Source organism: Kogia breviceps, chromosome 15 (assembly GCF_026419965.1).
Source record: "Kogia breviceps isolate mKogBre1 chromosome 15, mKogBre1 haplotype 1, whole genome shotgun sequence".
Classification (NCBI taxonomy): domain Eukaryota; kingdom Metazoa; phylum Chordata; class Mammalia; order Artiodactyla; family Physeteridae; genus Kogia; species Kogia breviceps.
In genome coordinates, this window is record NC_081324.1 from 68,442,722 (window position 1) to 68,465,353 (window position 22,632).

The following is a 22,632-nucleotide window of genomic DNA, read 5'->3' on the forward strand; positions in this document are numbered from 1 at the left end:
TGATAAGAATCTAGTATTTAGAATAGATAAAGAACTTTTACAACAAAAGTTAACCCAATTAACAACCCAAGTTAACAACAACAAAAAGATAACCCAATTTAAAAATGGGCAAAGGACATTTCTCCAAAGAAGATATAGAAATGGCCAAAAACCACTTGAGAAGATACTCAGCATCATTAGTCATTAGGGAAGTGCAAATCAAAACCACAATGAGATGCTGCTTCACACCCATTAGGATGGCCATAATAAAGAGATGGAAAGTGACATGTGTTTGTGAGGATGCGGAGAAATTGGCACCCTTATGCGCTGCTGTTGGGAATGTAAGATGGTGCAGCCACTGTGGGAAATAGTTTGATGTTTTCTCAGAAAGTTAAACAGAATTACCATATGACACAGTAATTCCCCTTCTTAGGTATATACCCCCCATATTGAAAACAAATGTTCAACAAAAACTTGTGCACGAACAGTTCACTGCAGCTCTATTCACAGTAGCGAAAAGGTGGGAACAACCTAAGTGTCCATCAACAAAAGAATGGATACACAAAACGTGATATATCCATAAAATGGGCTATTATTTAGCTATAAAAAGGAATGGAATACTGATACATACTACCGCATGGGTGAACCTTCAAAACATTCCAAGTGAAATAAGTCAGACACAAAAGACCACATAGTGTATGATTCCACTGATGCGAGATATTCTGAGCAGGCAAATCCATAGAGAGAGAAAGCAGATTAGAGGTTGCCAGGGGCTGGGGGCAGGGAAAAAAGGAGAGTGAACACTTAATGGGTTTGGAGTTTCCATTTGTGCTGATGAAAAATTTCCGGAACTAGATAGAGGTGATGGCTGCACAACATTGTGGATGTACTTAATGCCACTGAATTGTATACTTTAAAATGATTATAATGGCATGTAAAGCAACTATATACCAATAAAAAAAAAAAAAAGAATCTTTAAGATAAAGCAAAAAAAAAAAACCCCACAAAACAAAACAAAAAATAAAATGTCATTTTTGTTAAAATGTTAATAGGATTGACAAAAAAGAATGATTACAATGGTAAATTTTATGTTATGTATATACACAATACATAGTAAAAAAGATGTCTTGGCACCCCCCCCTCACCCCATCCCCCAACCCACAGTGGTTAGAAAAGTCTACTTGAGGCAGGTAACGGGGGACTGATGCTTGATTAACTCTACTGGGTGTCATCCTGGGTAGCAGTCCTCCTCCATTTTAGCATCCCAATTAATTGCAAATCTTCAAGAGCTTGCTGCAAGCAGATACACGGTGCACTTTTGGTTTCGTATGTATTGTGATTTTATTTCGGGTGCAATTCATGGCATCAACTGTTTACGCACTTCCTTTGAAGACAGGATAAGAAAGAAGAGAAATGGATCAGTGAAAGTAATTCATTTGCAGTTGCTGTTTACTATTACTTGTTTCAGGCACTCATTTTTAACTTGGACTTGGTCATATTTGGTCTTTCTCTGGCCCCTGGGATAAATCATTTCTCTCTGATTTGTTCTTAGTGTCTTTCTGAGAGTTTCACAATCTGGGGTGACAGCAAGACCTAAGTCTATATCACTCAGCTCAAAAAGTGGCATTTGGAGCTGACTCAGTGCTGCTGGATGGTCCCTATTCACTTGTGCTTTTGACATTTTACACTGGTGAGGTTTCTGAAAACAGAGACAATGGGCTGTCTTTAACTCGAAATGGTTGAGGCCAGTTCAAGAGTGGTGGGTCTCAGGATTAAAAACATTTTGACAGTCAGTCACTTTCTGTGTTTTTCCCTGTAGTGGCGCCTGTGGTGAGGTGAAGCTAGCTTTCGAGAGGAAGACGTGTAAGAAAGTAGCCATAAAGATCATCAGCAAAAGGAAGTTTGCTATTGGCTCCGAGAGAGAGGCAGTAAGTACCCTTGTTTGTGGCTGTTTGGTCATTCTTAACACTTCTTACCTTCCCCAAATAATTTTAGAGTGGTGATTTTCAATGTCAGGAAGGATTTATTGCTCAGAATTTGTATCAAAGAACATTGAAAATTTTTGAGTATATTCAACTAATCTAAACATTTACTTATAGATAATTTAGTTCCAAAAATATTTGGTTATACATTATAATACACATAGCAGGAACTTGTTTTTGCTTTTTTTTCCCTTCCAAGTTGTTACAAGACTGTTTTTACAATAAATGAAAGGAAATTAGGAAAAAAAAAAATCCAGCCGTATCCCCACCACTGTAACCCCACAGCTGTTTTCAGTTTTCTACTTCCTTCTAGTCTTTGTTCCTATGAATTTCTATTTCTTGATGGTTGAGATCATATTGTGCATACAGTTTTGCATTTTGCTTTTTCACATAAGCATTAATACATATACTTTTCCCTAATATATCCTTTTTGATGATCGAGTCTCCGTTTAACCAATTTTATCATAATTTATTCAGCCATTTCTCTGGTTGATCATTTAGATAAGTTAGGTCATTTAGGGAATTTCTAATTCTTTGCTCTTGCTGATAACGTGCCAATGAATTCCTTCATGTTTATAGATTTTTAAAAATCTTAATTAAATTATTTTAATAGTCTCTTTATATGGTAACCATTCATTTTATTACATTTTCTATAATACACGCTTATGAGTTGCTGAAGTGGCCAAGTGTATTTGTCTTTCAACACATGACCCAGCAAAGTAATGTGAAACATAGCCTCTAATCACGTTTTCCTTTGTGGCCAGCTGTTTCTGGCTATTATACTCTAACATTCTTTAAAGATCAATTTCTTTTTTTTTTCTCCCTAGACAATGCCATTCTCACACAGCAAGAGGAATTTCCTTTCAGTGTTCACATTGTTATAGATCTTTCCCCTGTGATTCTGGATTTGTTTCCCATTTTGGGGGGAAGAAAATAACCTACCAGATTCTTAATGACTTGGAGCACAATTTTACTTCTTAATTTCATCTTTCAAATCCTATCGGACTCTTTAGACCTCTCCATCATCAGAGTACACCCGGATTTGGTAATAAGTTTACCGGCTTACAGGAAGAGGCAGGTTTTTAAAATTAAACATCTGGGTTTCTTTGCTGAAGTCCATTTTACATAAATATGTAATTCTATATCCTCTTTGCTTTTGGAGGGTGTAGCCCATGAGGTTGAGTAACTCGAGTCATCCTTTTGGAATTGTAATGGAGAGCAACTTTGCTATCCTGAAGCCTCCTCTCGTTAGAGTCTCAGTAAATATCTCAGCTTGCACTTGAAATTGGAACCTGGGTCCCCTCTATTATTAGAAATGTGACTTGACGTTTTCTTTACACATTTTAATTGAATACCTTCTTGTCTATGGTTTTTGTTTGTTGTATCATTTTTATGAATGTAAGCAATTCCACAGTTGATGAGACAAGCAGAGCTTACCAGGTCAGTGTGAGAACAGTGGAAACACACATTGTTTCTGGCTGTGGGAACTGCAGCAAGTGGCTTCCTTTCTCTGAGCCTCAGTTGTTCCATCTGTGAAATGGGGATACTTTTAGAACCCAGTTCACTTGGATTATGAGGCTTACATGAGATGACCCTTTTAAATAAAGAGCTTGGCATAGACCCTGGTCATTATTGAATGCTTACTATTTGCCAAGCATTTTGTAGGGTGATTTTAGGTGAGCTGTGTAATTCATCCACCTCTGCGCCTTGATTTCTCTGTGAATAGTGCTGACTTTGGAACTCAGGCAGTCTTTTTTTTTTTTTTTAATTGATTAATTAATTAATTTAGTTTTGGCTATGTTGGGTCTTCGTTGCTGCACGAGGGCTTTTTCTAGTTGTGGCGAGCGGGGGTTACTCTTCATTGTGGTGCATGGGCTTCTCATTGCAGTGGCTTCTCCTGTTGAGGAGCATGGGCTCTAGGCAGGCAGGCTTCAGTAGTGGCGTGCAGGCTCCGTAGTTGTGGCTCGCGGGCTCTAGAACACAGGCTCAGTAGTTGTGGCGCACGGGCTTAGTTGCTCCGCAGCATGTGGGATCTTCCTGGACCAGGGCTCGAACCCCTGCATTGGCAGGCAGATTCTTTTTTTAAAAAATAAATTTATTTATTTATTTGTTTTTATTTTTGGCTGTATTGGGTCTTTGTTGCCGTGCATGGGCTTTCTCTAGTTGTGGTGAGTGGGAGCTACTCTTCATTGCAGTGTGCGGGCTTCTCATTGTGGTGGCTTCCCTTGTCGCAGAGCATGGGCTCTAGGCGCGAGGGCTTCAGTAGTTGTGGCTCTCGTGCTCTAGAGCGCAGGCTCAGTAGTTGTGGTGCACGGGCTTAGTTGCTCCACGGCATGTGGGATCTTCCCGGACCAGGGCTCAAAGCTGTGTCCCCTGCATTGGCAGGTGGGTTCTTAACCACTGCGCCACCAGGGAAGTCCAGGCAGCCTTTATTCAGCTAAATTGAACTGTAAATATTTTCTGAATATTGGCTATTATTATTACTAATAAACTCTAATTTTTTTTTTCAAAGGATCCAGCACTCAATGTTGAAACAGAAATAGAAATTTTGAAAAAACTAAATCATGTAAGTACTGCTGTAAAAAAATGACCCATACTTAAATTCATTTATGTCAAAATATGGGGAGAGTGCAAAGCACTTCAGTGTAATAAAGCTAGTATTAACCTGGATTCCTTAATTGTGTGTGTGTGTACATGTGTGTTCGTGTGTGTATGCATGCATGCATGTGTTTAGCTATCATTTAGCTGGGAAGAGCTTTACCCTGAAATTTTGTAAGGACAATACTTTTTTTTTTTTTTTTTCCGGTATGCAGGCCTCACACTGTTGTGGCCTCTCCTGCTGCGGAGCCCAGGCTCCGGAAGCACAGGCTCAGTGGCCATGGCTCACGGGCCCAGCCGCTCCGCGGCATGTGAGATCTTCCCAGACCGGGGCACGAACCCGTGTCCTCTGCATTGGCAGGCGGATTCTCAACCACTGCGCCACCAGGGAAGCCCAATACTTTTTTTTTTTTTAACATCTTTATCAGAGTATAATTGTTTTACAATGTTGTGTTAGTTTCTGCTCTATAACAAAGTGAATCAGCTATACATATACATATATCCCCATATGCCCTCCCTGTTGCATATCCCTCCCTGCCTACCTATCCCACCCCTCTAGGTGGTCACAAAGCACCAAGCTCATATCCCTGTGCTATGCGGCTGCTTCCCACTAGCTATCTGTTTTACATTTGGTAGTGTATATATGTCTATGCCACTCTCTTACTTCGTCCCAGCTTACCCTTCCCCCTCCCTGTGAAAGGACAATACTTTATAAAGATTTTTATACTTAAATAATTATGTGATATTTCCACTGACTTAGTTCTGGACCAAAAGAGACAGTAAGTCTCCTAAATACAATGTCTTATGGGTGCTTGATCAACTGATTGTGTTTGTGGAGACAATGCTCATTTGGTACATTTGGTTTAATTATACCTGAAAATTTCACACCTCTAAACACCTCTTGATGGTGCCGATTTCCCTTCACCTCAGTTGGAATAAATCAAATAAATCCAAGGGTATCCAATAAGTATGACAACATCCTGGATGATTAAACGGTGCCTGTGGCCTCATTGAGTATAAATAGTTCTTGTCTTTTTTGTGCAGTGATGACCTTTTCTCAATGGAAAGAATCTAAAGATGTGAGAAGAGAAAGTTGTACTAGTGGGACTGATCCCATCTTCCTTTTTATTTTTTCTGTTTTGTCATTAATTCATGGTCCCCCATGCAGTCCTGAGCTAGGTAGGCACTGGAGTTAAACTTGAAATGAAACCTCCAGTCTGTCCAGCTAAGGATTGTCTGATTCTGGTTCTTAACCTCCAAACAACAAAAGGTTTCTTCTCCCTTCTCTGACCTGCTCAGACCGTCCTAACAGCAAATAGAAACTAAGAACAACATCACAGGGACACAGTAATTCAATAGCTTCCTTTAGAACTTGTGGTGGATCCGAAAACCCATAAGAATGTGAGTGGCTGACCTTCCTGCTTGACTTTCTTCTAATGCCCTTGAAACTTCTTCCTCTTCCCTGCATTTGCCTCCTTTTTCCATAGGATCTGGAATCTCGTTAAAGAGAGGAGCCCTCTAATTTTCTGGGGTGTTGTTGCTTCAAACATCCCCCAAAGATAAACACTTAGAATCCTCAGAGAATTTTCTCTGATGTCAGAAGATCCCCAAACATAACATTTTACAAATCCAATGTCTGCTGCAGAGGAGAGGAACTTAAAACCCTAAAAAAGATCCTGGGAGGTATTTGTTGGCAATTTACAGGGCCACTTGGAAGCCCTTGGGAATTAAAGATGGGCATTTTGATGTTTGGGGGCATCTTTGGGGACAAAGATGGGCTCATGAGTGCATTTTGATGTTTGGGGACAATGTTTGGGGTATTTGTTGGCAATTTGCAGGGGCACTTGGAAGCCCTTGGGAATTAAATATAGGCTCATGAGTGCATTTTGATGTTTGGGGACAATGAGTAGAGCCTAGCAGAGTCCAGTAGACCCTGGCCTTTGGAGTCCGGTGTTGATTTATCAATTGTCAAATGTTTGTTGTGCCAGCCTGTTTTCTAGGCTCTGAGCAGTGAGCACAGATGGACTTGGTCATCCCTCCTCTTATGTGGCTTCAGTCTAGTGGGAAGACAGACTTGGGTTCTCAGCCTTGCTCTGAGCATGTCATTTCACTTTGCAGAGCCTCTATTCCCTCATCTGTACAGTTGAGACAGTAGGATACTTACCTCAAAGGTCAGCGTGAGACTTGAATGAGATGTGTTCATAAAGGTTTCAGCACAGGGAACACACTAGGGGAATGACGGTGATCTGTAATTCCCTACTCTTTGCCCTGTAGGACCTAAATGGAGGGTCTGGGTTGGTGGCTTCTGGTTTCTGAGAGACACTTTCAGCTATGACAGCTGCAGCCCATGGCCCTGGAGATAGTGGGGACTGGAGACAGCCCATGCTGGCTCTGTGTAGTGGGGGCCTGTTCTTGCTCTGTGAGCTCCCAGCCCTACCCATTCCCAGAAGAGCACTGCCAGTGATGAAACCAAGCAGACCAAGCAGTTTCCATTCCGTCCTCTCATCTCCTATTCCTTTTCCATGTGTGTGTCTTTTCTTCTGCTTTTCATTTTATCAAAATATCACATGCATCTCCCTCCCTGCATTTTAAAACTCTTTCAGCTTGTTTTTATTATTATTTTTTTTTTTGTGGTACGCGGGCCTCTCACTGTTGTGGCCTCTCCCGTTGCGGAGCACAGGCTCCGGACGCGCAGGCTCAGTGGCCATGGCTCACGGGCCCAGCCGCTCCGCAGCACGTGGGCTCTTCCCGGACCGGGGCACGAACCCGTGTCCCCTGCATCGGCAGGCGGGTTCTCAACCACTGCGCCACCAGGGAAGCCCTTCAGCTTGTTTTTAAAAGAATTTTTTAAAAATTAATTTTTTTGGGAGTATAGTTGCTTTACAATGTTATGTTAGTTTCTGCTGTGCAGCAAAGTGAATCAGTTATACATATACATATATCCACTCTTTTTTAGATTTCCTTTCCATTGAGGTCACCACAGAGTGTTAAGTAGAGCTCCCTGTGCTCTACAGTAGGTTCTCATTAGTTATGTCATACATAATAGTGTATGTATGTCAGTCCCAATTCATCCCACCCTCCCCTTCCCCGCTTGGTAACCATAAGTTTGTTCTCTACATCTGTGAGTCTATTTCTGCTTTGCAAATAAGTTCACCTGTACCATTTTTCTAGATTTCACATATAAGCAATATTATATGATATTTGTTTTTCTCTTTCTGACTTACTTCACTCTGTATGACAGTCTCTAGGTCCATCCACATCTCTGCAAATGGCACTATTTTGTTCCTTTTTACGGCTGTCATATTCCTTTGTATATATATGTACCACATCTTCTTTATCCATTCCTCTGTCGATGGACATTTAGGTTGCTTCCATGTCCTGACTATTGTAAATAGTGCTGCAGTGCACATTGGGGTGATTTTTAAAGAATTTACCTCTTTATTTCTACATAATACACATAAACTGCTCTCTCTTGGTTTATTAATGATAATAGCTCATTGCCTTCCTGTTATATGAGAATTTCAGCTCTCCTTTCCTTTCTGTTCCTCTTTTTTTTTTTTTTGGTACGCGGGTCTCTCACTGTTGTGGCCTCTCCCATTGCGGGGCACAGGCTCTGGACGCGCAGGCTCAGCGGCCATGGCTCACGGGCCCAGCCGCCCTGCGGCATGTGGGATCTTCCCACACCTGGGCACGAACCCTTGTCCCCTGCTTCGGTAGGCGGACTCTCAACCACTGCACCACCAGGGAAGCCCTCTGTTCCTCTTAATTTAATGCTACAGTGCATATTCAGTGTTTCCATTATTGTGACAATAACAAATGGTCATGCAGAGCCAAGTATACTATGATATGATCATAGGTAAGGAGAGGTGGAAATGGTTTGCTCTCAGCCTGACCCCATGGCTGTTTAGTCCATGACCAAAATATGGCTGGCAAGGCTCACCCTTAGTGGGTGGTGTGTCTGTTATTGATGTTGATGGTATTAATCTGGGCAGCATATGGGTGTCTCCTGTGTGCCAGCTGCTCTGCTGAGTGTTGGTCTTAGAAAGATAAATAAGACTTGACTCAACCCATGCAGTGCCTGGTGAAATGAGACTTGTGGTGGGTGTCAGTTTCCTTGAGGGGCAACACAGATTAGAGCCACTGCAGGAAGTGTGGATCTCAATTCCAAGGGGGACATTTGAGCTGGGTCTTGATGCCTGAGGCCACGTGTGCCCAGAAGGCTGGATCACCAGACCTGGAGGGTAGTGTGAGCAAAAGTGTGACACAGGGAGAGAATCTGAGGCGGGCCGGGGGTTTTATGGACTGGAAAGGAGGATGTCTGGGACTGTCCACAAGAGATGAGGCTGGGGTGGTGGGTGGGACAGGAAGAGGCTGGGTCTTGAAGGGCTTGCTCATACCAGCTGAGAAGTTGGAATTTAGCCTCTAGGCAGCAAGGTGCTAAAGAATTTCTTTTTTCTTGTCTTCCTCCCTTCCTTCCCTCCTCCTCGCTCTTCTCCCTTCCTTCCTTTAAATAATTTAAAATTATATAATATTTGACATGTGTAAAATAAGTGTAAGTTATAAAGCAAACCAATAAAGTGAACACCTTTGAACTCACCATTAATTTAACAATGAAAACTTTGCCCATACAATTAAATCTATCTCATACTCTTTAACGTCTGTCGAGACTTGCCTTTTCCACTCGGCATTGTATTTCCAAGATCCATCGTGCTGGGGAGGCTGTGGGGCATTCATTCAACACTGTCTAACAGTTCATCATGGGGAGGTACCACTTGGAGTATTTTTTTCTTTAAGATTTATTTATTATTTATTTATTTAATTTATGTTTGGCTGCATCAGGTCTTAGTTGCGGCACGCGGGATCGAGCTTCGCTGAGGTGTGCGGGATCTTTCATTCCGGCGCATGGGCTCTAGTTTGCGGCATGCAGGCTCTCTAGTTGAGGTGCTTGAGCTTAGTAGTTGGGACGTGCGGGCTTAGTTGCCCCGCAGTATGTGGGATCTTAGTTCCCCAACCAGGGATCAAACTTGTGTCCCCTGCCATTGTAAGGTGGATTCTTTACCACTGGGCCACCAGGGAAGTCCCTTCTTGGAGGATTTTAATCAGCGATGGAAGTGGTGAAATTTGCTTTGTAGCAAGATCACTCTGGCGGGTTTTGCTATTCTTTTTCATCTAAAATCTAAAAATCTTACTGGACTTCCCTGGCGGTCCAGTGGTTAATACTCCGCACTGCCAATGCAGGGGGCACGGGTTTGACCCCTGGTTGGGGAACTAGAATCCCACATGCTGCAGGTCGTGACCAAAAATAAATAAATAAATAAATAAAAATCTTACAGCTCTCTTCTCTTTAATTCTTTTTTTAAAAAAAATAAATTTATTTATTTATTTTTGGCCACGTTGGGTCTTCGTTGCTGCACGCAGGCTTTCTCTATTTGTGGCGAGTGGGGGCTACTCTTCGTTGCAGTGTGGGGGCTTCTCATTGTGGTGGCTTCTCTTGTTGAGGAGCACGGGCTCTAGGCACACGGGCTTCAGGAGTCGTGGCACGCGGGCTCTAGAGCACAGGCTCAGCAGTTGTGGCGCACGGGCTTAGTTGCTCCACGGCATGTGGGATCTTCTGGACCAGGGCTTGAATCCATGTCCCCTGCATGAGAAGGTGGATTCATAACCATTGCGCCACCAGGGAAGCCATTCCCTTTAATTCTGACATAACCACAATCCTCTTCTCTGATGGGTGGGAGTGTATGTCCCTAATAGATACTCACCACATCATTTTTCTACCCCGACCACTAGCTTTACTGTCAGTCATTTGTACTATGAAAACAGTAGGTGTGTTTTCCAAGTATAAAATCACGCTATTAAATATGCATTTTAAACTGTACAATACTGTTCTCTGTTGTTCTTCAGCAAATGCACCCAGCATTGATCAGAGGTCACAAACTATGAGCCAAAGGTGTGTGTGTGTCTCTCTCTCCTCCACCCCACAGATGTGCTGTAGAGTTCTTATGAAACTGGAATTTCCCTCTTCTCTTGGAAAATGGAGGATCTTGTCACATGGGGTCCCCTGTGGTGCCAGTTGCTTGGAGCTGAATAGCCCTGCTGTCTGGCAGGGTGGCTGGGCTCCCCACCTGGCCCGCTCCCTTTATTCATGCTACCTGCTACGCTCCCAGGTTCCTTAAGTGTCCTTGAGTCCCTATGCTTGGGGGTCAGTGAGGAGGAAGGCTGGGAGGAGACTGGCCTCCCTTCTTGGCACCAGCCTTGTATACAAAGCGTGAACTGCTCTCTTACCAGCTTGGTGGGGTGGAGAGTTTCTTGTATTTTCTCACTCAGGAGCCAGCTGTGTTGTGTTCTGCCTTCCCCCGTGCGTGGAATTCAGAGTGTGCCGAGGCAGGGGGCCCGAGGCCTGGTCTGGGCCTCCTTGACCCCTTGGGTGGATGTCCTGAGTTCTGCTCTGGTGGTTTTCCTCTTGGGGAGCTTCTCACTACTTTTCCTCTTTTTTCCCCTTTTAGCCTTGTATCATCAAGATTAAAGACTTTTTTGATGCCGAAGATTATTATATTGTTTTGGAATTGTGAGTAGTAAACTTTTTTTTGTTTCCATTTAAACGTTTATAAGCCACCAAAGAGCCTAATGCTGGCTTGCATTTATCCATCCTGGGGACCTTCAATGTATGTATGTGGTGGGGGGTTAGTATCAATTCCAAAATCCCTCTAGTGTGTCCAAAGGCATGTGGATCTGAGGCCTGTGTTTGAATCTTACTCTGCTGGTGACTGACTGTCTACCCATGGGTTAGTTTACTTCACCTCTCTGAGTCTTGTATTCCCTGTGTTAAATTAGGGTAATAATGATACTCCCAGGCACAGATGCATAAGGTTCAAATGCTATGAGGGCTGGAAAGCCCCCAGCAGAGCACCTGGCACACTAGGTGCTCAAACACAGGTGCATATTGTTACTCTGAAATAACCGGCCTGGGTGGCCCTTGCTGCTTGGGATCACAGTACCAGATTGCATGGTGACACCTGAGTATCTTTCAGGTGCTGGTTTTCTTGCAGGTTTATTTGGTGTGATTAAAATAATTTCCTGTCTCATTCCTGGAAGAGGCCTGTTTTGATGTTCGTTCTGCATAAATGTGCAGTGTTTCTGGGAGTGGCTGTCATGGCAGACAGACAAGGCTTTATCCTGAGCGGGAATCAGTGGCTATGCTGGCTGACCATTAAGATTATAGAGTAAACAGCAGTCCCAGTCATAGCACTAGGAGAGACTGGACGGCCCTTGTACTTAAGGGAATATCTGTTGCTATGAAATAGGAGATTGTTCTTTGACTGGATCTAGTTAAAACATTTTAGGGCTTCCCTGGTGGCGCAATGGTTGAGAGTCCGCCTGCCGATGCAGGGGATGCGGGTTCATGCCCCGGTCCGGGAGGATCCCGCGTGCCGCGGAGCAGCTGGGCCCGTGAGCCACGGCCGCTGAGCCTGCGCGTCTGGAGCCTGTGCTCCGCAATGGTAGAGGCCGCAACAGTGAGAGGCCCGCGTACCGCAAAAAAAAAAAAAAAGAAAGAAAGAAAAAAACATTTTAATAGTAATAATCATACAATAACAGTAACTGATACTAATTAAGCACTTAATATGAGCCAAGTCCTGCTCTAAGCAGTCACAGGGATTGACTCATTTAACTTTCCTAACTGTCATCCAGATTACTTACAAGTTATTGGTGAGTTACTATTTTTAGGTCCACTTTACAGAAATGAGAACTGAATTGCAGAGGGATTGAATAATCTTGCCAGGCATCTCCACTGTGCCAGGTGCTCTACCTACATCAGTTATCTCTTAATTTTTACAACAGCCATCAAGGTAGGTGGGATTTTATCCCCATATTTTGAGGAGGTAGAAACAAGCTCAGAGAGGTTGTGTAACTTGCCCAAAGTCCCACAGCTGGGAAGTGGTGGAGCTGGGGTTCAGACCCCAGTTGTCAGATTATAGGTTCCTGCTTTCTCCTCTACACCAATCTCAGAACCACCTGGGGTGCACAATAAAAATGCAAACTCCTGGGTCCCACCTCCGATCTACTGCATCAGATTTTTTAAAAGCTCCCCAAGCGTCTCCCAATTCCCACTGTGCTCTTCCTCCATTTTTCCTTGTTCCTTAGTTTCCAACGGGCACATCTTTGTTGTGGAGGAGGCTTATTACCTCACTACCTTTACAAATGGGAGTCAAGAGTGAATGAACACTTTGCTTGTCTTAATGAGTTTGCTTTGTTTTTGTTATTTGCTTCCCTCCAAGTGAGTTTCCCTCCAGGAATGAACCCCCTGCTTTGCCTGTGTGTTTCAGGATGGAAGGAGGAGAGCTGTTTGATAGGGTGGTGGGAAATAAGCGCCTGAAAGAAGCTACATGCAAACTCTATTTTTACCAGATGCTCCTGGCTGTGCAGGTAAGAGAAGCCCTTGCTGCTTTTGACAGTGTACTTTCTTTTAAGTGTTACTCTCCCAGTTAGGCAGGAGATGAGGGACCAGGGATAAAAACCCAGAGAACAGAGTGTGTGTGGGTTGTTCCATTCTTGGCAAAAACATCCCACCCCTTTGACTCAGATGAGAAAGCTCTTGCTGTGAGGCTTAAGAGAGTAAAAAAAACGAAGTTAAAGAAATAAACACAGACCCACATGGCCTCTCTTTAGCTTGGAGGTATTTCTGGGGGAGGGGATCTCTACTGCTGCCTGATCCTTGCAGAAATCCCCCTTACCTCTCAAGAGGGGAGCTGGGCAGGTATGAGGACAGATCACACCCCCATGGCACAGTGCTAGGGGTTTCTTGCACATGTAGCATCTTGTTAACTGTAGCAGGCACATATTCTGCCTTCTCTTCAATATTCGGGGCAAGTGTTGGGTGGAGGAACAGCTGATGGCACCCTGTATGCTTCAGAGAACATCACCCTTTCTCAACCCAGATTTGGTTGTGGCGATTCCCTGCCAAGGCCTCTTCCCTTGAGAACCTAGTGTGTGCAAGAGACACAGTGATTGGGAGCAGCTCTTGCATTGGGTGAGGATTGAGGTTAGATTTTCCAGGGGCTGGTCTACCTGGGTGCCCACCCTGGGGGCTTCACCAGATCCCTTTCCGAGTGGAGGTGTCTTGGAGGATTTTTCCTCTAGGCCAGAGGGATATCCAGAGAAAATTGAAGCCCATAAATACCTAACCAGTGCTTTACTCTCTTAATGGTTTGTTCCCAACCTTATATCATACCAAGAATATTAAGATGAATTGAGTGCAGATCAGTGGATGTGGGAAACTTTTTTTTCCTAAAGAAATATGACTTAGTATATAAAAATGAACACACAAAGAAATATCACCATTCTATTTCAGCCATAGTTTTAAAAGACTAATCTTTGCATCAAGGAATATGTTAACTGGGTGTTCAAACAGATAATCTACACATGTGTACTTTACAGAGTCCCTTTAAAAATATTCTCAGGGATGGAGGGCTTCCCTGGTGGCGCAGTGGTTGAGAGTCCGCCTGCCGATGCAGGAGACGCGGGTTCGTGCCCCGGTCCGGGAGGATCCCACGTGCCGCGGAGCGGCTGGGCCTGTGAGCTGTGGCCGCTGAGCCTGCGCGTCCGGAGCCTGTGCTCTGCAGCGGGAGAGGCCACAGCAGTGAGAGGCCCGCGTACCACAAAAAAAAAAAAAAAAAAAAAAAATATTCTCAGGGATGGAATAACCAAATATACTCTTTTGGTGGAATTTTTATAGTTTAAGGTGGTCTCATAATATTTTATATCACCCATTTACATTTTTATTATTGAAATTGACATCTATTTTTGCCAATGTGAAGGGATAGTTATTATCTTGAAGAGTGAAGTAAAATGTCTACTGTCATAAGTTGCCTTTTTCATTTTTCTACTTTTTAAGGAGTTTCTTGCAAACAAATTTGTAAACACTAATCCATTTATCCAGTGGTTTTCTATGATTGGGGGGAATATGGTTGTGAGTAACATGGCTTACAGTTGCATCCAATTGTAAAATGTGTGTGTGTGTGTATGTGTGTGTGTCTCTCTACTCACATACTACTCCATATATCTAAGGGTCATGCCTGTCTTTCTATGCAGTACCTTCACGAAAATGGCATTATACATCGAGACTTAAAGCCAGAGAATGTTCTACTCTCATCTCAAAAAGAGGACTGCCTTATAAAGGTAAGAAATGTGTGTTCTATATGTGGCCACTCCAGTAGATTTCTGTTCAGAAACTGTTTTTAAATTCATCAAGTAAAAGGTGGGAGCATAAAAAGGTAGAGAACTTGACCTTCCCACTCTTAGCAATTCTTTTAGAGATCAGGTGGTATTGCTCCAATCCAGATGTAATGAGCATTTATTGAGCTCCATTGTGTGTAAGCCATTTCATCTTCAGAGGGAGGAAGTAGGGGTCTAGATGGGAGAAACACATCCCCTGTCTTCCTCTGTTTAAAACAGTACTTCCCAAGCCTGGCTTCATTTTAGAATACTCTGTTGATTTAAAAAAAAAAAAACACAAAAAAAACCATGACACCAAGGCTATGCCTCAGAATCGCTGTAGGTGGTACCCAGGTCTAAATATTTTCCCCAGACTCCTCGGGTATTCCAGTTTGCAGCCAAGGTTGAGAAACTGGGGTCTTAGGAGAACCAGGAATAAATAATTAGAATTCTAGAGTGTCTGTTTAGGGTTATAAGCCTTTTGTAAGGTTACAGAAAACCCAGATCTAAGTCGAGAGAACCTGGGCGTTAAAGTTCCTTGGCTCAGGAATTTTCATTTAAGCAAAATTAAATAACTTGCAGAGTTTAAAATTACCTTACCAAAACATCAGTGTGTAGATTCCAGATTAATTGCAGCATGAACCATAGGATAGGAACTGTTCTAATCTGCATGTCTTTTGGGACTGGCAGACTATGTTACTCTTTATTTTAAGATGTCATTAAAAGTGATTCCCTTTTGTCCTTACTTTAGATTACTGATTTTGGGCAGTCCAAGATTTTGGGGGAGACCTCTCTGATGAGAACCTTATGTGGTACCCCCACTTACCTGGCTCCTGAGGTTCTTAATTCTTTTGGGAGTGCTGGATATAACCGTGCTGTGGACTGCTGGAGTTTAGGAGTTATTCTTTTCATTTGGTAAGAAAAAGTTTTCATCTCTTCAGACCCTGGTTGGAGGTATTTAGGTGAAATCAGAAATGTGCCCAGGTCGAGAGCTTGATTTTAATTTAGGTCACTTTTTTTGACCACCGATTTAAAGCAACACCTAATTTTTCATGATGCTGAAAAAGAAATCGATATATCCATGAATGCCACTGAGAATGCCACTTGATTTCTTTTCCTTTCTCTCTCTACCAATATTAAGCCTTAGTGGGTATCCACCTTTCTCTGAGCATAAGACTCACGTGTCACTGAAGGATCAGATCACCAGTGGAAAATACAACTTCATTCCTGAAGTCTGGGCAGAGGTCTCAGAGAAGGGTATGGATACGAAAGGGTTAAGAATTTGTGGTTTGCTAAAATGTGTGTGCCGTGGTGGGAATTTCTTTTCAAATTCTGTGATGTTTTCTCCTGTCAATCCTGTTCTTATTTTCTGTTGTTAGTTTTGCACCATTTGAGAGGCAAAGCAAATTATTAGGAACTTGGGCTCCAGAGCCAGGCTGATGTAGGCTCGTGTCCCGGGTCTTCCACTTCCTAGCTGTGTGACCTTAGGCAAGTTACTTAACATCTCTGGGTCTCCATTTTGTTTATTTGTAAAAGGGGCACAATAAACCCCTACCTTAAGGGGTTTTGTGAGGGTTGTGTAATATGCTCACTGTGCCTGGTATCTATTTAAGTGTGGAAAATAACGGGTAACTTTTTAGTTACAAGGTCTCCCTTGAATTAGTAAGCACAGCAAGAGCTAAATGTAATTACTTTGTATTTTAGAATTTAAAAGGGGAACTTTGTAATTCTCAAAAGGAAAAGTAGAAAACTAAAACAATATACCACAGATGATTGTGCTAAGTGTCACAGTGTCTAAGGAATAATATTGCAATATACAGCCAGCCTCCACTTGGTGCTGGCTGTCAAGCTTTGTTTCTGCCAAGCCTGGGATTTCAAGGAGTGAGCTCTCTGGCGGAGGAACTCTCACCATCACTCTGTGGGTCTTGGAGAGAGTTGGCTGAACATCCTGAGTTTTAGAACTGGGGGAAGTTCAGCTTTAATTAGTTTGAACTTGAGTCCAGCAAGGAGAGTAGGGACGGAAAGCTAAGAGGTTGTGATGTCTGAGCAGGGAGTGTTGGGGAGCATCATGGTCGTTCCTAGTGTTCTAGAGCACATGGACAAATACAGAGTGGGGAGGATTAGGGGGCCCTGCCTACTGTGCCTACTGATCACAATGACCTCAGCCTCTCTCTCCTCTTTCTGGATGTTGGCCTGTGATTCTGGCACACTCTAATTTTGTTGATTTAATGTCTTTATTCTTCTCACTGTGATTTGCCAAATTATCTTACTGCTTTAGCTCTGGACCTCGTCAAGAAGTTGTTGATAGTGGATCCAAAGGCACGTTTTACGACAGAAGAAGCTTTAAGACACCCGTGGCTTCAGGTGTGTATGGGGCAGTGCCTGCCAGCCTAAAATACCTGGGCAGCCCTGAACTGCCTGAGAGATGGGAAGGGGGATGAAAACATACGTTTGCTTTGTTGGGTCTGTGTAATGCAATTTTTAAAGACTGAGGTTTAGGTGTGTGGGTATGTGTATGTTTGTCTATGGGTCTGAGTGTGGGTGTGTCTCGTGTTTGTGTGCAACCTTTACAACTTGACTTGGATAGACAAGCTCACTTTATGGCCTGTCCTGGTTCCACTTGGCTTCCCTGAGTCTGCGGTTCAGTTGTGTTCCTTTGAGAGGTTGTTCTAACTCCAAACTTCCACCCTAGCTATGTCCTTCTCTTCCCTCAAACACAGTACCCCAGACGGGTGGGATGGGCTGCGTTCCAGCCATCTTCAACCTTAGATCAGGGAAGCACGGGTGGGAGGAGGGGAGCAGCCTCGCTGGGGGAGAATCTGGCTATTTCTTAAGCCCAGGTGATCGGGCATGAGGGGTCCCACTTCTCGTTCATGGTGAGTAAGCATGCCGTTAGCAGATTGTCACCTGTGCCTTTCAAGTCTGTCTTTCCTCTGTGTTCCTGCTGGGGGTTGTGGCTGCCATTAGATTATGCACTGATCTCATTCGAGCTGCCAGGGTTGGAAGTCCTTAGTGGCTTTGGTGAGCTAGTCTTTGGTTTTAGAATTCACTACGGCCTTGGGCAGGCTTTTTGATGGATGCCAGGTCTTCTGTTAAGTGGAGTTCCTTTTAGCACAGCCATATGCCTTTCTGTTAACTTACATTTGGTCTCTGTTTCCTGTGGGGATGGGGGACTTAACCAGGTTGCTTGAGCTGGAGGCTCACATACTGTGGGAATTTCTAGTCCAGGAACTCCTTGGGCCATCTAGTCTCAGCACTGTGCTTCTGGGGCTCTGGGAAGACTGTCCTCGTTCTTTCTCTCTTCCAACCCTCCACACCAAACAGTTCTGCTCAGGCCGGCTCAGGTTGAGAACAAGAAATCCTTACAAGAAACAAAAAGTAGATATATGTGTTTGGGATGTTGCCCCGGAAACAGCAGTCCCTCCAGAAAAAAATCTGTCAGATGATTTAGCACTTAATAGACCACACAGATTTGAAACTGCAGGACCCTGGAGAAAAGAAATTTGGAAATAAAGGGTGCCTTTGCATGTGGGGACTTAATTTTGATGAAAAAGAAAAACATTCCTTTTGGCTCTTTTCATGTGCCTTAATAGGGAAACTCTTGGGGGCCAGATATGGAGGTAGAGGAGCTGTGTTAGTCTTGAAGAAAACAGAGCTTGCCAGGTAGGCCTGGGAACAGGGTTTACATCTGCCCAAAATGTACAAACAAGCATAGCCTATTTTTCTTGTACTTTTTGTCTCAAAATTGTTAACAACTAAGGAAAAGGTGAAATTCAACCCTGCCACAGGGGTCTCACTTGAATACTCTTTTGTCCACATTTTATTTTTGCAACAGAAGGTGGGGTGAACATTCAGTGAGGACGAGGATGCCAAGTGCCCACATAAATCACCTGCTGGTGACAGTTTAGGTTTCATTTTGGGAAAATTCAGTGTTTTTGAGGAAACTAAATGGTTTTATGGGTCTGGCACTGGACTGAGTGTTTGGAATGTGAGTTCTGATCTCTTTTTTGTTATTAACAGTGTCCAATTTTGGGAGCATCCCTTATATCCACCTTTGACCTCATGTTCACTTCTTTTTTAAAAAATACAAAATTTGTTTATTTATTTCTTTATTTTTGGCTGTGTTGAGTCTTTGCTGCTGTGCGTGGGTTTTCTCTAGCCACGGCGAGAGAGGGCTACTCTTCGTTGTGGTGCGAGGGCTTCTCATTGCGGTGGCTTCTCTTGTTGTGGAGCATGGGCTCTAGGCACGCGGGCTTCAGTAGTTGTGGCATGCTGGCTCAGTAGTTGTGGCTCGCGGGCTCTAAAGTGCAGGCTTAGAAGCTGTGGTGCCCGGGCTTAGTTGCTCCGTGGCATGTGAGATCTTCCCGGACAAGGGCATGCACCCATGTCCCCTGCACTGGCAGGCGGATTCCTAACTACTCCGCCACCACAGAAGTCCATGTTTACTTCTTGAAATAGAGGATTTTTTCCTGCTTAACTTGGAGGCATATTACAATGTCGTATTTTTGAATAGATTGTAGACATCTCAAAGGAAGGGTATTTACAGATACACATTCTATCTGTGGTATGTAATGATCTCCTTTTTCAGATTACTGCTTACCTATGACTCTTTTTATTTTCATTTTTGCCGTGCCGTGGCTTGTGGGAACTTAGTTCCCCAACCAGGGACTGAATCCGCGCCCCAGCAGTGAAAGCACCGAGTCCTAACCACTTGACCGCCAGAGAATTCCCAACTGATGACTTGTTTTAAATACAGGCTTAAATAGGCTTGTGGTCATTTCTATTTGGCTGCGTGGTTTCATTTCTTCATGCATTCATTCACGCTTTCAGAGGACAGGTAAGGAGCTCATGTGTCAAGCACTGTTAGGCACTGTGGATACACAGTCCAGGTGGCAGCCAACCCTGACTACAGAGCAGTGAGATACATGTGGTAATAGGGGTAGGCACAGAGTATGGAGGATCCCCAGGATGAGGACTGCCCACAGGGCTTCCGGTGTCCACAAGTTCACACGGCGTGGAGACTGTCTAAGGGCAGGGTGGCCTGGGGATGACATAGCAGTATTACTTTGCTCAGGCTGCCGTAACAAAGTACCACTGACTGGGTGGTTTAAACAATAGAAATTTGGGGCTTCCCTGGTGGCGCAGTGGTTGAGAATCCGCCTGCCGATGCAGGAGACACGGGTTCGTGCCCTGGTCCGGGAAGATCCCACATGCCGCGGAGCAACTAAGCCCGTGAGCCATGGCCGCTGGGCCTGCGTGTCTGGAGCCTGTGCTCCGCAACGGGAGAGGCCACAACAGTGAGAGGCCCGCATACCGCAAAAAAAAAAAAAAAAAAACAATAGAAATTTATTTTCTCACAATTCTGGAGTCTGGAAATCCAATTTCAAAGTGCCAGCAGGTTTGGTTTCTCCTGAGGCCTCTTTCCTTGCCCTGCAGGTGGCTGCCTTCTCTCTGTGTCTTCACTTGGTCTTTTCTCTGTGTGCTCACATTCCTGGTGTGTTCTCTTCTTATGAGGACATCAGCCATAATGGATTAGGGCCCCACCCTAAGAGCCCAATTTAAACAAAAAAATTTATTTTATTTAAGTATGGTTGATTTACAATGTTGTGTTGGGCTTCCCTGGTGGCACAGTGGTTAAGAATCCACCTGCCAATGCAGGGGACATGGGTTTGAGCCCTGGTCCGGGAAGATCCCACATGCCACGGAGCAACTAAGCCTGTGCACCACAACTACTGAGCCTGCGCTCTAGAGCCTGTGAGCCACAACTACTGAGCCCGCAAGCCACAACTGCTGAAGCCCGTGTGCCTAGAGCCCGTGCTCCGTCAGAAGCCACCGCAATGAGAAGCCCACCCACCACAACGAAGAGTAGCTCCTGCTCGCTGCAACTAGAGAAAGCCCGTGCACAGCAACAAAGACCCAATGCAGCCAAATGTAAATAAATAAATAAATTTATATTTTTAAAAATGTGTTAATTTCTGCTGTACAGCAAAGTGATTCATTTATATATATGTATACATTCTTTTTCATATTATTTTCCATTGTGGTTTATCACAGGATATTGAATATGGTTCCTTGTGCTATACAGTAGGACCTTGTTATTTATCCATTCTCCATATAATAGTTTGCATCTGCTAATCCCAAACTCCCAGCCCATCCCTCTCCCTCCTCTACTCCCCCTTGGCAACCACGAGTCTGTTCTTCATGTCTGTGAGTCTGTTTCTGTTTCATAGATAAGTTCATTTGTGTTGTTATTTTTTATTTTTTTTTGTGGTACTCTGGCCTCTCACTGTTGTGGCCTCTCCCGTTGCAGAGCACAGGCTCTGGAGGCTCACGGGACTAGCCGCTCTGCGGCGCATGGGATCTTCCTGGACCGGGGCATGAACCCGTGTCCCCTGCATCGGCAGGTGGACTCTCAACCACTGTGCCACCAGGGAAGCCCGTGTTATATTTTAGATTCCACATATAAGTGATATCATACTATAATCTCTAGGTCCATCCATGTTGCTGCAAATAGCATTATTTCACTCTTTTTTATGGCTGAGTAGTATTCCATTGTATATATGCACCACATCTTTATCCATTCATCTGTCGATGGACATTTAGGTTGTTTGGCTATTGTAAATAGTGCTGCTATGAATATATGGGTGCATGTATCTTTTTGAATTATAGTTTTGTCCAGATATATGCCCAGGAGTAGGATTGCTGGATTATATGGCAACTATTTTTAGTTTTTTGAGGAACCCACATACTGTTTTTCCATAGTGGCTGCACCAATTTACATTCCTACCAACAGTGTAGGAGGGTTCCCTTTTCTCCAAATCCTCTCCAGCATTTTTAATTTGTAGAATTTTAAACAATGGCCATTTTGACCAGTGTGAAGTGGTACCTCATTGTAATTTTGATTTGCATCTCCCTAATAATTAGCGATGTTGAGCATCTTTTCATGTGCCTGTTGGCCATCTGTATGTCTTCTTTGGAGAAATGTCTATTTAGGTCTTCTGCCCATTTTTTGATTGGGTTGTTTGATTTTTATTTTTGTTATTGAGCTGTATGAGCTGTTTATATATTTTGGAAATTAAGCCCTTGTTGCTCGAATCATTTGCAAATATTTTCTCCCAGTCTGTAGGTTGTCCTTTGGTTTTGTTTGTGGTTTCCTTTGCTGTACAAAAGCTTGTAAGTTTGATAAGGTCCCATTTGTTTATTTTTGCTTTTATTTCTGTTGCCTTGGGAGACTGACCTAAGAAAACAATGGTACGATTTATGTCAGAGAATGTTTTGCCTATATTCTCTTCTGGGAGTTTTATGGTGTCATGTCTTATATTTAAGCTAAGAGCCTCATTTTAACTTAATTATCTGTTTGAAGGCCCTGTCTCCAAATACAGTCACAATTCTGGGGGTTGGGCTTCAACATATAAATGGGGTCCGGGGGGGGCACAATTCAGTCATAACTCACACAGTTCAGCCATAACAATCACAATTCAGTTGCCACAGCAACGGGGGAATAGCATTTTCAACATTGATTGAGTCCCTCTGATATGGAGGCCCCTGTGCTTATTACAGTGCCTGGCATCTAAGGATCCTCAACTGTTCACTGAGTGAATGAGGAAGGTGGGTGAGGTGGGTGGGCAGGGAGGCACAGAGGGCATAGGAGGCTGTAAGCAGGTGTAGGAGGAAATAAAGAATGGACCTTTGAGAGTGGCCTTGCTGAGAAGTGAGATCCTAGAGGACAGTGTGGAGTGGAATCCAGATGAACTTGGCACTTGGGCAGTGGGGAGCTACACTGAATGATGCAATAAACAGAGTGATGGAAGCAGGTGATTCTAGCTACTAGATGTAGAACAGGTGAATTCATCCTCGAGCACTA

At 43.7% G+C, this 22,632-nt stretch overlaps 1 protein-coding gene across 3 annotated transcripts in view; it reads left to right on the top strand.

The window, feature by feature from the left end:
- Positions 1-22,632, top strand: part of CHEK2 (checkpoint kinase 2) — a 43,905-nt gene that overhangs the window by 16,474 nt on the left and 4,799 nt on the right. For 2 of the 3 annotated variants that reach the window (XM_059040230.2, XM_059040227.2), the window contains exons 7-14: positions 1,799-1,907; positions 4,474-4,527; positions 11,063-11,124; positions 12,881-12,980; positions 14,646-14,732; positions 15,520-15,683; positions 15,910-16,025; positions 17,047-17,132. In XM_059040230.2, the coding sequence (XP_058896213.1) occupies positions 1,799-1,907; positions 4,474-4,527; positions 11,063-11,124; positions 12,881-12,980; positions 14,646-14,732; positions 15,520-15,683; positions 15,910-16,025; positions 17,047-17,132 (778 nt within the window). The remainder of the gene's footprint in view (positions 1-1,798; positions 1,908-4,473; positions 4,528-11,062; positions 11,125-12,880; positions 12,981-14,645; positions 14,733-15,519; positions 15,684-15,909; positions 16,026-17,046; positions 17,133-22,632) is intronic. The other variant, XM_067015876.1, reaches the window with a different exon arrangement.